Below are 14673 nucleotides of genomic sequence, written 5' to 3' on the forward strand. Positions count from 1 at the left end.
AACCATGTGTACTTTGATCTCCCACCCAGAGACAAAGGACCATGGACAGCCTTTAGCAGTGAAGAGGGGGATTAAGCAAATGCATAGCAGGGACACGAGATTGATTACAAGAGGAGGAGAAAAGAGCTTCATTTGTTTAATTTGGACAACCAGACTTGGAAAGCCTTATCACTACAGATTCAAGGAAGAAAGGAATTGACCATCAGGAACCAGTGTGTGTGGAAAGTAGAGAGGGTTCATAATCACCAGAGGCAGGAGACACAGGGAGCATTCTACAGGTCTGGAAGAGGATGAGGATGGGAAGGTTGTGATTACCAGAGGGAAGAGGACCAGGATGAGTTCTGCACAGCTAGAAGAATCCAATCATTAGTAGGTCCTCCATTTGGAGATCCAGCTGGCTGAATGGAATGGAAAGCAGATGGGACATACCTGAGTATGGCTGCTCAGTCCAATGAACAAGACAATCAAAGTTGCCCACAACGAGATCTCCAATTATCCAGTGAAGAAAGACGATCCTTGTTGCAGATTCTATACTAAGAAGAATGAAAAGAATGTTTTCTACAAGACGTAGGTGAACAATTGGACAGTGTGCTGACTTCCAGGAGCCAAGACATGAGGTGTGACTAAGATTTGGTAAGCTTCTGAAGTCAATGGGCAAGGATCCACTGGTGATGGTGAATATTGGCACTAATGACACTACTTGGCAGGATAACTCACAGATAGTAGATGACTTCCAGAAACTTGGGAGGATGTTGACTGTCCAAGAGCTCTTCTCTGAGACCCTTCCTGTTCCATGAATCAAGGAAAAGACAAGGCAGAAGGTTCTGGATGTGAACTGCTGGCTAGATATGTGGAGTAAGGTTAGGGGGGTTTGGTTTTTTAGAACGTTGGTCCCCTTTCTGTGGGGAGAATAGGCTACACAGTTTGGATGACCTCCTTACTCTTTGTAGAAGGGGAACTAATCTGCTAAGGAGCAGGCTAGCTAGACTAGTCAAGAGGGGTGTTAAACTAGCAACAAAATGGGAAGATGAAAAGGGGGAACAAATGTGAGCTCATTTAGTCTCATCAGCTTGATTTTGTTCTAAAGTTAATCAAGTCATCAAGGAACGTGATGAGAAGAAGTTATTTACTTGTATATACACCAATGCTAGGAGCCTGGGTGCTAAACAAGAGGAATTGGAATTTCTCATTTATGAGCATCTATTCAGCCTACTTGGTATTACTGAAACTTGGTGTGAACGTCTGCATGACTGGATTGTTAAAGTCAAGTATTATAACCTAATTAAGAAGTATTGAGTAGAGGGAGAGGGGGTACTTGTCCAATATGACTTTCCTGTTTCCGAATCACTGACACTTAGAAGCAAATGATCTTGAAAACGTATAGCTCAAGGTTGTAAGATCACTAAAGCGCACATACTCTCTCCTTGTGTCATAAGTGCAGTTCCTTTTGTCTCTAATATGTCACTTTGGAATTCTAATATTCCAGCTAAATAGCACAGCTATCATGGAAGATATTTTAGTGTGACATCAGAGTCAAATCGAAAGTTCTTGGAACCTTTCCATTATTGCTTATATTGCATCTGAAGTATGTGAGGCAATTTGCAAGACAGGTCCTGCCTGGGATGTTAATGTGAATAAAGAATTAATCATTTATTTGCAATGTAAATAATTATCTATGAATGCATCAGAGCAAAAGCAAGATCATTGTGCCCTAGATTTGCAATGCGTGAGCTGAATCAACTTTAGCTGAGCTTTTGCTTTGTAGTAGTTATCCATACTGTCACCATCTATTATCCTATCTACATGCCACCTGCTCAGTTCATGGAGGAAGAATTAAGAGGAAAAGGATAAAACAGCAGTATTAAGTGTACTGTGCTAAATGCTAGGAGGGTAAGGATTGCTGCTCACCCAACCTGCAGTAAAATATTTTTGGTGAGGAAGAATCCTAGAGAATGCTAAAAATGTGATGAAACTGGATCTGTAAAATCAGTTCGTAGTTACCACTGAACCATCTGTAGTTTCATTTTGAAATGCCTCTGTGTGACTTTGTGAGCTGTTGCTCAAGAATACAGGGTATTTAGGGTTCACACCAGAAATACATTATCCTCTGTAACCCGTTGTATTTGAATGAACAATGAGTTTACAAAATTAATTATCGTCTTTTGTGGTATTAGCAAAAGTCATGGGAAATTACTCAAGTGTGAGCTTTCAGTTTAGCTTCATATGTTGTTAAAACAGGACAATTTTTATTTTTTTTAAAGCCTTTAGCAGGTTACAGTATGATGGTAGATCACCCTGGATTGGCATCCATTAATCTGATCTACCCCTTATTTTAAAAACAGAAGCCACACCTGAATACATCTCCTTGCCTTCACAGCTGGTGCAGATTATTATAAATACAACCCATTTGGAGAAATCCTGCAAGTTCCTAGAAGAATTCATAACCAATATCACCAACGTACTCCCGGAAACTGTCCATACTACCAAACTCTATGGCACTACCACTTTCAAGGTGAGAAAACCCTAGTGACCTTGGGATGTCTGGTGGATTATGTCTGACTATAGATATATCACTTGTGTGTTGGGCATGCTCCACAGATTATTTTATGTTGTGAAATGTGTTTGGAAACTTCCACATCAATCTTTTAAAACATTTTATAAAGTCTGTACAATCCTTTCAATATGTGTTCTTTTTCAAATGATTTTAATGCTGCTTTCTTTAAAAAAAAAAATGTCAGCAAGTTGGTGTTTATCACCAACCCTACAGTAGCAAAACAGCAAGGAAAACAAAAACAAATGAGTCACTTTCAGATTAATCACATATATAATGTTCCAAGAGGTAGGGTTATGTATAGTCACTCTCCCGTCAGATTGTTCTGTTCTTTTTAACGGGAGTTGTGTGGCTAACTCACCTATTTGACCTTGAAAGTCTGAACCGAAAACTCCAGTTTATTGGAATTGTGTAAGCAGATAACCACAGGGCGTGAGTGAGCAATTAAGTATTTAATAAAGAGCAGTTCTGGCTACCACCAGAATGTATGTTAAAAATGTTTAAAATTTGAGAATGTACAAAATCTTTTAACCGGGTCTCACCCAAACCAATGTTCAATGTAAATGAGCTAGTTATAACTATTGAACATAGGTTCTGCTAATGCATTTCTCTGAATAACGGCTCAGAATTATATTTCCTTGTGGATGGAAACCTCTTGCTAGATGCAGGTGATACCTGGATGCACTATGTGATGTGTTCAGAAATTACTGTCTTTCTGGGAACTCAACAGGCTGAATTCAAGGCAACATTCCTGCTTTCGCTTTCAAGTAAATAGCTTTGTTACCTGGTAGAAAAAGGAAAGAAACCTCCTAATGGGAGAATGCAAAAGGATTATCGGCTTGACTGATAGAAAAAAGGAAGGACAAAAAAGGGAAGCTAATGAAGAACAAACCATGAATGTGACACCACATCTTGTGTTACCTTACTAATGTGGAGTGATTTGACCCAGTGCACAGGACTGCATGCTCTGTACACTAAGTGGGCCAACTTTCATTCCAGCCCCATTTCAAGGAGTCTTCTCTTGTTTCCCAGGATGCCCGCCATGCTGCGGAGGAAGAGATTTACACTAATCTGAACCAGAAGATAGACCAGTTTTTGCAGCTAGCAGATTACGACTGGATGGCTGCTGAAGCGGGCAGGAAAGCCAGCGATTACCTGGTAGATCTCATTGCTTTCTTGCGAAGCACCTTTGCTGTGTTCACACACCTACCTGTAAGTGACAGTGGTCTTTTTTTTTTTTTTTTTTCCCAAACTGGGAGCGCCTGGAGGGTCTGATGCCACTGTAGAAACTTTAGGCTGTTAGAACTTTATCTCTGAAGTGTAGTGTAGATGATACATTGTGCTGTTAGGCGATGTCATGAACAGAACTAATTTTTCAAATAAGCCATTTCAAGTGTTATCAGAAGTCAGGCTTCCTCAGAGAGCTCCCCAAACCACTCCTTAAAGATGATGAGAAATGTACAGAGCTGTTGGTTAAAAAATATAGTAAGGGACATAATTAATGAGTCACTCCAGTTTAAATGTGATTTTAAATAACTGGGATTCTAGTTTTATTTTAATCAGTGTTAAGTGACTGTTTTACAAAGGTACCAAGCTTGAGAATATATTTTGTCTTTGAGTTTTTGAGATGCATATTTTGTAACAATGTGCTCGTACGTCACCAGTTCGAAACAGAGCTCTGCATCATGCAGCAGAGAGTAGCTTCTTCTCTGTTTACAGTACACCTGCATTTACTTATTTCTAGAGAAAGCACCCACTGTTATACATTGAATTCTGTTGTTGACCTGGTGGGATATTATATTCTATTGAGCAAAGTAAATTTAATAATCAGGCATTTTCACTTATCCACAAACAGCCGCTTCCTTGTTAAGATTTAATCTGGGTCCTGTAGATTTGTCCCCGGTAATATTTTCCATCAGCAGAACTTTGAAATATCAAAATCCATTGAAAAATGTATTTATATTACATGTGGTTACATCTTTTCACTCTTTCGTTTTACTGCTAATTATTCACTCCAAGCTGCCCAACTCTGCGGTATCTGCATTCTCATATTATGTTACATTTCACCAGCCATGATATAGACTAAAAAGGCTGATTCTTGAACAGTTGAAGTTCTCTCTGTCTTAGCTTCGTCCTGCTTGTTCATTTCTCTGACTGAACTACTACAAAGCTTTTAGACCACTCGTCAGTGTCATTTAGTCCATATTAAAGCCAAAGCCTTAGTGGTACCTTTTAGAAGTCCTGTGCCTAAGGCATCTGGATCCTGTAACGGTCCTTGTTGTGGTTTCTAGAAGATTTGACAGCTGGAAGGGAATTAGTTTTGATTCCTAGGGATGAAGAAACAGCCAGAGGCTTGATGAGAAAGGTTTGTTCCAGTTAATCAGATTTGAAGACACCGGTGTGAATGAGGTGAGAAGAAGGGAATGTTAAGCATTGCAACTAACTTTTTGGTGAGATATTGGGCTGTGGTGGAGAGAGATTGTAGAGTCTTCACCCATCTCTTCCTTTTCGGTCCCCTGTATTTTCAAAATGACTCCATCCCATATTGCATCACGGATAGGGAAGTGATATGTAATGACCAGACAGGGACTTGTGGATTGCTTGCTCCCAGATGGATTCCTACTATTAGCTGTCTTCTGACTAGGGATCTGGATATAAGTACAATGACCCCTACCATGGATTGTCGTGAGGTTTTGAATCTGGACCATCAGCACCATAGTATAGGCATCTACTGCTTGAACTAGAAGAGTAACTCAGTTAGCTGGTAGCAATAGTAGGTTGTTGTACGCTATGTGGACCAGCCACTAGAGAGGGCTGCGATATACAATGCAAAAGTCCCTTGAGCATTTCTTAGAGACCATGGTAATAAGTACTATATCTAAACCTAAGATAATTATAAATTCTCTAAGTAGAGAGTACAGTAAAAAGTAAGAAGAATTCATACTTTCTCAGTTTATTCTGGATGCTTTATTGGTGTTTGTAATGTGTATGCACTTGGGGTGAAAGGAGAGGCATGTTTTTGTAGGAATCCAAATGAATATTTATTTAAGTGCCCAGAAAATCATTGTAACATTCCCCTTCCTCTCCCCCCCACTACCTTTCTCTCTCCTCTCCAGTAAGGAGAGAAACTCTCTCTTTGTTCATCCTCAGCTTCTGTGTTGTCTTGCTGTAGGCCCTGATTGACAGGGTGTCTTTTCACCGAACCATGAAGCATAGCTAACGTGGGGATGTGAAGAAGGAAAGACATGCCTATGGTGATTTATGAGATGGACCTGGAGTGATTTATCTTCCTTAAAACATTAACGTTTCCTTTTCGAATGAATCAAAATTGTTTTGGGAATAGGGAGGGTGTCTGCTTACTCCAAAAAAAAGTTGAAGAGGGTAGAAGCAACCTCTCTATCACTCTAATACATATAAAAACACCCAGCTGCTCAAAAAGTCACTGTCTTTCCTAACGGGGAGGATGCCAGGTAATAAGTTAACAATATTGAGCCAGCACATACATAGCACCTTCTCCGCAAGGCAGTGTGCAAACACAAATCCTCACAACTGCCCTGTTGAAGTATGGGAGATAGTTAATCAGATCCAAAAGTGAGATTTGTAATGCTGCAGGTTTGGTTTAAATAGTTTGTAGGGGAAGGTGGGTGTGGAATTTTTGATATTTCAAAGCTACGTTCTTTACAAGAACAGTGTGAATGCTCCATCATTCTAAGTTTCTCAAGGGTCCCCGTGTAACTTTTAGGCAATGTTAAAGACAGGGAGAATTGTGACATTGTATACATCTTGCTCTAAAAAAAATCCTTTACTTAAAGTAAATTGACTCCATTGTTAGCCTTAGTCTCTAGTCTTACCCATTCTTACTGGGTTTTCCTGATTGATCCCATAATTTCGCTTTGTTTCTAAGGCCAAGTCTACACTTAACTTGAAATTCGGCGGCAGTCAACGGGAGTTACTCCCGTCAACTTCGTAACTCCTCTTTTACATGGTGTCTTCACTGTGCTGCGCCACTTGAGGGGGTGGTTTTATGTGTTGACTTCTGGATCAGTTGAGCGGGTCTTCACTGGTCGCTCAATCAATCTGGGTAGATCGATCTGACAAATTTGTCGCTGTCAGTGAAGACATACCCTAAGACGACTTTTGATTGGTTTCAAATAAAACTTCAATCACTATGCACAAAAGAAATCACAAGTCTAACAGTATGAATACAGCATGTAGAAGCAATATAAAAGCAGTATGTGCTTTGTAGAAATAGATGGATGGAAGAGAAAATAACTAAATACAAAAAGATGAATTATAGATACATATGAGAGTATTGCTGATGGAATAATAGAGCCTTTTACCTCTAGGTTGTTAGTTTGAATCTAGCCCAAGTCATTAATGACAGAGTATTACAGCCATAGGATGAGTATTAGTGCATTGTGTGAAGAGAGTTTGCAGTCTCGGTTCTTTTCCCCAAAATCACCACTGTGGTCTAATAAGAGAGGTAAAGGATTGAGTGGTCCATGGAGAATGAACTATCCTTTCACTGCTAGAAATGGCCCTGCTAAGTAGGGTCAAGACATGCTGAGGAAGTTCCCGCTTTCCCTGCCCATCCTGCTCCTGTTCTGTGGTTACATAGCTGTCCTTGTTTCCCAGAGCTGTTGATTAGGCATCTTTTGCAGTAATTGAATTCACACAATTAAAAACATCACAAATATTCTCGACCAATTTTTTTTTAACTTTTCAGATTCTCTAGAAGAAAAATCAACATCATTCTCTGGAATTGACTAGTACAAGGAGACAGGTTAAATGGCAAGCATTAAAGTAGCCTTGAAAATTGTCCTGAAAATTTACCAGCCCAGAATCAAAAGCAACTTCATTGTGATGATCATAAATAAAAGTTTTTAATGTTTTGCTTCCTGATCAAAGACACTCACTCTGGGCATGCAGAATTTTGCAAGGCAACACAAAAGTTACACAAAAAGGACTAGACCTGAAGTATAATCCTGAGATGAAAGCCTTGGTCCTACAAAGACTTATTCATTTGCTTAACTTTATGTATGTGAGTAGTTCCCTTGACTTAAATGGGACTGTTCCTGTGTAGAAGTCTTTGCAGAGTCAGGGCTTTAAACATCCAGCAGGTCCGATCTTGCAGAGTCCAAGTGCCTCAAGTCAACATTTCTACTGAAAAGCCTAGAGTGGTAACTCTGAATGGTATGCAGGGTAAATTTTGGTCTGAGAGCTGGGCTCTGGTCATGTAATTCTGTTTTGAATCCACAAGAGCCTCTGAACTTTCATGGTAGTTGTAAGGTAAAATTTTAATATTGAGCCAAAGTATTACTGGTTAATAGAACTTAAAGAGAAATTTGAAAGTCTTTTGTGTTCTCATGTATTCAAATGGGAGTTGTATTTTCAAGTTTCAACTCTGCCGTGTCAAACTGGACTTTGTAGGTGGTGATGGGAGAGAAGTGTCTATAACAGCTTCTACTGAGTCATCATCTGTCATGATGGGGAGAGAGTGAAACAGTAGCTGGTATTTCTAAGGAAAATAGCAATTATCTTACGTCCTGAATTCCCTGGATTAGTTAGTTTCGCTCTCATCCTTCGACAGCATTTTTGCTTTATATATGGGTTTTATATCACTGATTAGTGTATTGATGGCTAGGATGAGAAGGGCTGCTTAGGGAATGACGTGTTTGCATTTCTTCCTAACTTTCTGTTAGTTTGGGAAGACGGTAAATGCAGGGCTGCAAATTGGAGCCAGGGCCCACCAGCATATTTCTAGCGCACATTGCAAGGTGAAGAGTTCATGGGTAAGCCAACGAGACTCTAGTGCATGACACCACAGCACAGAACTTTAATGGTGGTTTATAGCCACAATTTAAAAATGGTCTGCTAAGTGCACTAAATGTCTCAAAACAAATTATATGTTATTGGAAATAAAAGCACAGCTAACATTTGGCCCTGAGGCCCTTCCCTTTCTGAATTAGCAAGTGCAAATTAGTTATGTTCTTCTTCAAGTGCTTGCTCATGTCCATTCCAATATAGGTGTGTGTTCGCCCCGAGTGGTAAATGTTTCCCTCAGTGGTATCCTTCAGTTCAGGTTGGTCTGGTGCCCCCTGGAGTCACACCCTCAAGGCGCCAGTATATAGGGCCCTGCCACCTCGCCGCCCCCTTAGTTCCTTCTTACAGCCTGTGATGGTTGCTGGAAGTTCAGCTTATCCTTGCATTCACTGCAAGCACTTCTCTCAGGGGACTCATTTCTCTACTTGTATATAGTTATTTGTAGTGGTTACATTTTAGTTTCTGGTTTAGTGGTTAGTTAGATTAGAGAACCTCGCTTAGCAGCGTTGTTAACCCTTCCCCGGCACTGGGGCATGCCTCGGTCCCTGGGTTTTAAGGCATGTGCATTGTGCCATAAGCCGATGTCTATCAGTGACCCCCATTCTAGCTGCCTTAAGTATTTGGAGGAGTCCCATGTGGGGGAGTGCTGCAGAATCTGTAAGGGATTCAGGCCCTGCACCAAGAGGACAGGGGGATCAAAGACTAAAATTCCTCCTCATGGAGGCCGCTCTCTGCCCCCTCCCCAGAGCCGAACCGTACCGACTCAGATCTGAGCACTTCAACCTCAGTGAGAAGCGCTCCGGCCTTCCTCTGAGTAGTTCAGCCTTTCTGGCACCGAGGAAGGATTCTTGGCACTGTTGGTTATATCTAGTGCAGAGGAATTCTACTCCTCCACTGGACACTCAGCACCGCTCCCCATCACCGGTGCTGAGAGAGAATCAGAGGATGATGGACCAGTGGCTCTCCCCAACCCCAAGTTCTGCTGGTCACAGAGATGCCAGCCCAGTACGACCCATCCCAGGCCACTCAAAGATACCAGCTGCCTGTCATTGACTTTGGCCCCAGAAAGGAATCAGCCAAGTCCAGCACCCTTGGACTCTCCACTGAGATCGAGCCATTGGAGTGCAGCCCTGGCACTACCATCCATACGAGATGCGTTTGAGGCAGAGGGAGTTATTATCAGTTCCAGTACATTCATCCCCTGACATGCGGGAACTGGCATTGGCGGCAGTGGAGACAAGAGTAACCATGGCACTGAGACCTCAGGTGCTATCAAAAGGGAAACCTGCCATGATGGTGCAGCACCGGTCTCCTCTCTCCTGGCACCGTTTTCCAGCACTAGTCGGTACGCTCCACTGTGGTCACCGAGAAGCAACTCCTCGCGGTTGGACTCAGAGGCGGAGTCTTTCACTGCCCACAGGCGCCGACTGCGCTCCAACCGACGTTACTCAATGGCTGACATGAGCCAGGGTATTCTGCCAATGGCCTGGCCACCAGTGCAGTGGCAGATGCCCATGCAATGGCCTTTTTGGAATCCCTGGGCGTTTCCACCAATCTAAGGGTCACAGTCCAGGAGATCGTAGTCTGTTGTATTGGAGGATAGAGCTCCCCCACCACCTCCCTTCTTACATGGTAAGAACCATGTACTGGTACCAAGCATGGTACTGAACTCCAAAACCCGGCACCACAGGATCCATCTGGTGCTGAAGAAAAAGAACAGTGCCCGGTGCCTGTACAGGCTGCTCCTTCTTCTTTTCCTGACAAGATGGTGGTGGGAACATCTATAGCACCCTCTCAGGACGATTACAGAGTGCAACAGGCGCTCCTCAGGAAAGTAGCTCAAAACCTGGGGATCCAGAAAATGGAGATCTGAGTCCTCCCATGCCCTGCTGGATGTCCTAGCATCTTCAAGTCCATCGTGAGTGGCTTTGCCCTTGAACAATGCCATCTTAGACCCTATCAAAGCCCTTTGGCAGACTCCAGTGTCCCTGCAACCAACAGTGAAGAGGATGGAGAAAAAATACTTTGTCCCATGCTAAGGGGTTCGATTTTCTATACATCCATTTTCCTCCGGGTTCGCTGGTTGTTTCAGCGGCTAACGAATGGAGTGGCAAGGGCAGGAAGGACCTATTCCCTAGGCCAAAGAAGCCAAAAATTAGATCCTTTTGGCAGGAAGGTGTATTCTATGGGTGGACTCCAACTCAGGATCTCTAACCAGCATGCGCTCCTGAGCCACTACGATTTTAACTCTTGATGACCAAGTTCAGAGAGTTGTTGCCACAGGATCCAAAGCCAAATTCTCAGTGTTAGTTAAGGACAGGAGAGCGGTGGCAAAGGTGTCCTTTCAGGAGGCTTTGCATGCGGCGTACTCCGCAGCTCAGTCCACGGCTTCGGCTGTGGTTTTGAGGAGAGGCTTGTGGCTGCAGTGCTCTGCCTTCCCCAGGAGGTGCAGCAGACAGTGCAGGACCTCCCTTTTGAGGGCAAGTCGCTCTTTTTGGAGACTCAAAACTACATAGTCTGAAGGACTCCAGGGACGCCATTAAATCCCTAGGGCAACACACACCAACTCCACCTAGGAAGCATTTTAAGCCCCAACTGTTGCTCCGTTCCTACCTGCCTCAGCCTAGTATTACAGTAAGAGGCGGGGTAGAAGCTGTAAGAGGAGGCCTCCTCCCTAGTCCTCGTTGGCCCACGTGTCTGACTCCACCAGACAATCGTTGGACTCTAAGCAGGCCTTTTGAGGGTATGCTCGAGGATGGCATACCACGACAATGTCTGGATCCATCTTCCCCAGTTTTTGTGGACCGGTTATCCCCTTCTATTGGGCATGGGCCCACATTCTATGGGTGGGACTGGGATACACCCTTCAATTCAGTTGTTCTCCCATCCCACCCTCCCTCCCCATCCATCGTGAGTCAAGTCCAGGACTTATGAGGAGAGGCTGAGGGACTGGGCGCTTTTAACTACCTGAAAGGGGGTTCCAGGGAGGATGGGGACTGGCAGATGACAGAACCCTTCAATTCAGTTGTTTTTTTACTAGGAGGGTGGTGAAGCATTGGAATGGGTTACCTAGGGAGGTGGTGGAATCTCCATCCTTAGAGGTTTTTAAGCTGAGGCTTGACAAAGCCCCATCTTTGAGCCTAGATGACCTTCAGGTCCCTTCCAACTCTAATATTCTATGATTCTTCTCACCCTTCTCACAAGCAGCTTTTAGCCCAGGAGGTGTGGATGCTCCTGGAAGTTGGAACAGATTCCTCCAGAGCTACAGAAGGAATGCTCCTTGACTGCCAAATGTTCCAATCCTATCTGGAAGGCAAATGTGTATCAGTGCTTACAGACAACATGACAGCTATGTTCTATATAAACAGACAGGGTGGAGCGTGCTCCTTTCACCCATGCCAGGAAGCTCTTTGCCTGTGGGAATTCTGCATAACTCACTTAATCCACCCCAAAGCCTCTTATCTCCCAGGGGCACAGAACGAGCTAGCAGATCACCTTCTCCATTCACGAGTGTTTCATCTGCCCAGACATCGTGAAGGAGATTTTCCAAAGGTGCGGAGCCTCTCCAGATAGACCTGTTTGTGATGAGACACAACAGGAATTACAGTTCTGCTCCTTCCTGAATCACAGCCCAGGCTTGCTCACAGACATGATTCTCTTCCCTTGGAAGGACCATCACTTTTATGCTTTCCACCCTGCCTCCCTCCCCCATTCCTCTCATACATAAGATAATGCTGAAGATGTCAGAGAGGAAGGAACGCGCCTGATCCTGATAGACCCAGCCTAGCCATGTCAGCACTGGTTCACCATCCTTCTGGACCTATCAGTAGAAACACCAATCAGCCTACCTCCATTTCCAGATTTGATCTCCCAGGACCATAGCCATTTACGTTACCCGAACCTTGATTCCCTTCATCTCACGGTGTGGAAGCCCCATGGCTGAACCCCTTGGAGCTCGTATGCGCCAGATTGATTTGAGAAGTTTTTTGGGAGCAGAATGCGGTCCACTAGAGCTACCTACCTGGCAAAGTGGAAACGGTTCTCAGTCTGGTCAGCGTAGAAAGGTGTCTCGCCAGTGCAGTCATCAGTGCCATGGGTTTGGACTACTTGATACACCTGAAGCAGCAAGGACTATCGTTGTTATCAGTTAGTCTACCTGGCTGCAATTTTGGCGTTTCACCTGTGGATGAATGGCCAGTTCATCTTTGCCAACTTGATCTGTAGCCGTTTTCTCAAAGGGCTGGACAGACTGTACCCCCAAGTAGGACAATTTGTCCTGCCCTGGTTTCTCAACCTGGTATTGTCAAGGCTCATGGGTCCCCCATTTGAGCCATTGGCAACATGTTCTCTACTTATCTTGGAAGATGGCCTTCCTGTGGCCATTAGTTCAGCCAGAAGGGTCTTGGAGATTAGTCCTTTACTTCAGAACCTCCAAACATGGTATTCTTCAAGGATAAAGTCCAACTGTGACCTCACCCAGCCTTCTTCCCGATGGTGATTTCACAATTCCATAATAACCAGAGCATATTCCTCCTGGTCTTCTATCCAAAACCACATGCCAATAAACAGGAGCAGAGACCTCATTCACTGGATGTCAGATGTGTGCTTGCCTTCTACGTAGAAAGGACTAAATTGTTTTGGAAAACAACTCAACATTTTTTGGCAGTGGCAGACAGGATGGAAGGTCTTCCCGTTTCAGCCCAGAGAATTTCATTGTGAATCACTTCCTGTGTTCGCACATGCTACAACCTGGCGAAGGTCCTGGCTCCAGCCCTGCTGGCACATTCCAGAAGGGCACAAACATCTTCAGTTGCATTCATAGCACAGGTCCCTATCCAGGACATCTGTAGAGCAGCAATGTGGTCTTCAGTCCACACATTCACGTCTCACTGTGCCGTCACTCAGCAGGCCAGAGACGATGCTGGATTTGGCAGAGCGGTGCTACAGTGTACTTGTCAATGAACTCTGAACCTTCCTCCTACACCTGCTTGGGAGTCACCTACATTGGAACAGACATGAGCAAGCACTCAAAGAAGAGAAAAACGGTTACTAACCACCTTCCGTAACTGTTGTTCTTCAAGATGTGTTATTCATGTCCATTCCAAACTCCCATTTCTTTCCCGCCGGCCCCTCTGTCAGAGTTAGCCGGAAATAAGGAACTGAGGGGTCAGCAGGGCCCTATATACCTGCGCTGTGAGAGCGTGACTCCAGGGGGCACCAGAGCTGACCCGACGGAGACCACTGAGGGAAAAATTTTCTGGCGGCGGTACTCGAGGCGACCACATACCTACATTGGCATGGACATGAGCAACGTATCTCGAAGAACAATAGTTATGGAAGATTAGTAACCATTTTATATACCTGCCTCACTGTTCTTAGTGTTATGGGCTCCGTCTGTAAAAGTTTTGATAAAATGCTTTAATAAAAGAAAATGGTGGCTCGCCTGCTCTTTAGAGAGCAGAGGGCCACAGTTTAAATAGATTAATATTTTGTGCAAAACGCTTTAAAGAGAATGAATGAAAAAGCCTTTTGTCCATGATGGCTGATTGTTTTTATTTCTTGTTAGACAAGCTAATGTAAATCGCATTGACAAGGCTACTCCAAACACACTGATTTGTTGACTTTAAGCCTTTCAAAGATGGAGGGTTGTGTCAACACCTACAATGAGCTGTCAGGTTAACAAAGCAAGGATGTTTTTTTTGCTCTTAGTGGGGGGTGGAAGGGGGAGAGTTGGGGAAAGGGGTGTGTTTTGTTTTTATTTTAAGTTTCCTTTAATCCTCTGTTAGTCTTGTATCTTGATAACCTTCTTTGGAAGGTAATCGGGTGAGGCCAAGAGGTGACAATGACCCGGGAAAGGGAAGTAATCTTTCAGCAATTGTACAACTGTAACCTCTCCAGTCTCAAGCAATTCAGCATGAACTCTTCGCACAGGGAGTCTTTCCTGTGTGCTTATTTTTGCCAGATGGTGAACACAGATTTCAGCTGGAACTGTGTAAACTCTAAGGATTCTTTGCTTGGGATGGTTTGCCCAGTGCCCCATTAACTGTATCAACATTCCTTTGCAGTTGCAAATAAACACAGTGACCCTGTGGCAGTTCATGTGTTTGGTAGAGAGAACTTTAAAAGAAGGGTAGATTTTCCTGGTAAATGGTTACCTATGTCACTTCTTCAGTAGATGGAACATTCCCTCCATAAAATGTTGAAACATGGAAAACGGTGCATGGAAGTAAATACAGTGCAAATCTGAGCTTTATGGTGAGCATAATTTTGACTGCTTTAGTCAAGATACTCATCTTATG

General features: G+C 43.6%; 1 protein-coding gene across 8 annotated transcripts in view; it reads left to right on the forward strand.

Moving 5' to 3' along the window:
* Window positions 1-14673, forward strand: part of EXOC6B (exocyst complex component 6B) — a 434911-nt gene that overhangs the window by 268921 nt on the left and 151317 nt on the right. For all 8 annotated transcript variants that reach the window (XM_067533650.1, XM_067533651.1, XM_067533652.1 and 5 more), the window contains exons 17-18: window positions 2378-2512; window positions 3584-3763. In XM_067533650.1, coding sequence (XP_067389751.1) covers window positions 2378-2512; window positions 3584-3763 — 315 coding nt within the window. The remainder of the gene's footprint in view (window positions 1-2377; window positions 2513-3583; window positions 3764-14673) is intronic.

The sequence above is a fragment of the Emydura macquarii genome, unplaced genomic scaffold (genome assembly GCF_026122565.2).
Source record: "Emydura macquarii macquarii isolate MOO-44397 ecotype Brisbane River unplaced genomic scaffold, CSIRO-AGI_Emac_v2 contig_3345, whole genome shotgun sequence".
In the NCBI taxonomy this organism is placed as follows: Eukaryota; Metazoa; Chordata; order Testudines; family Chelidae; genus Emydura; species Emydura macquarii.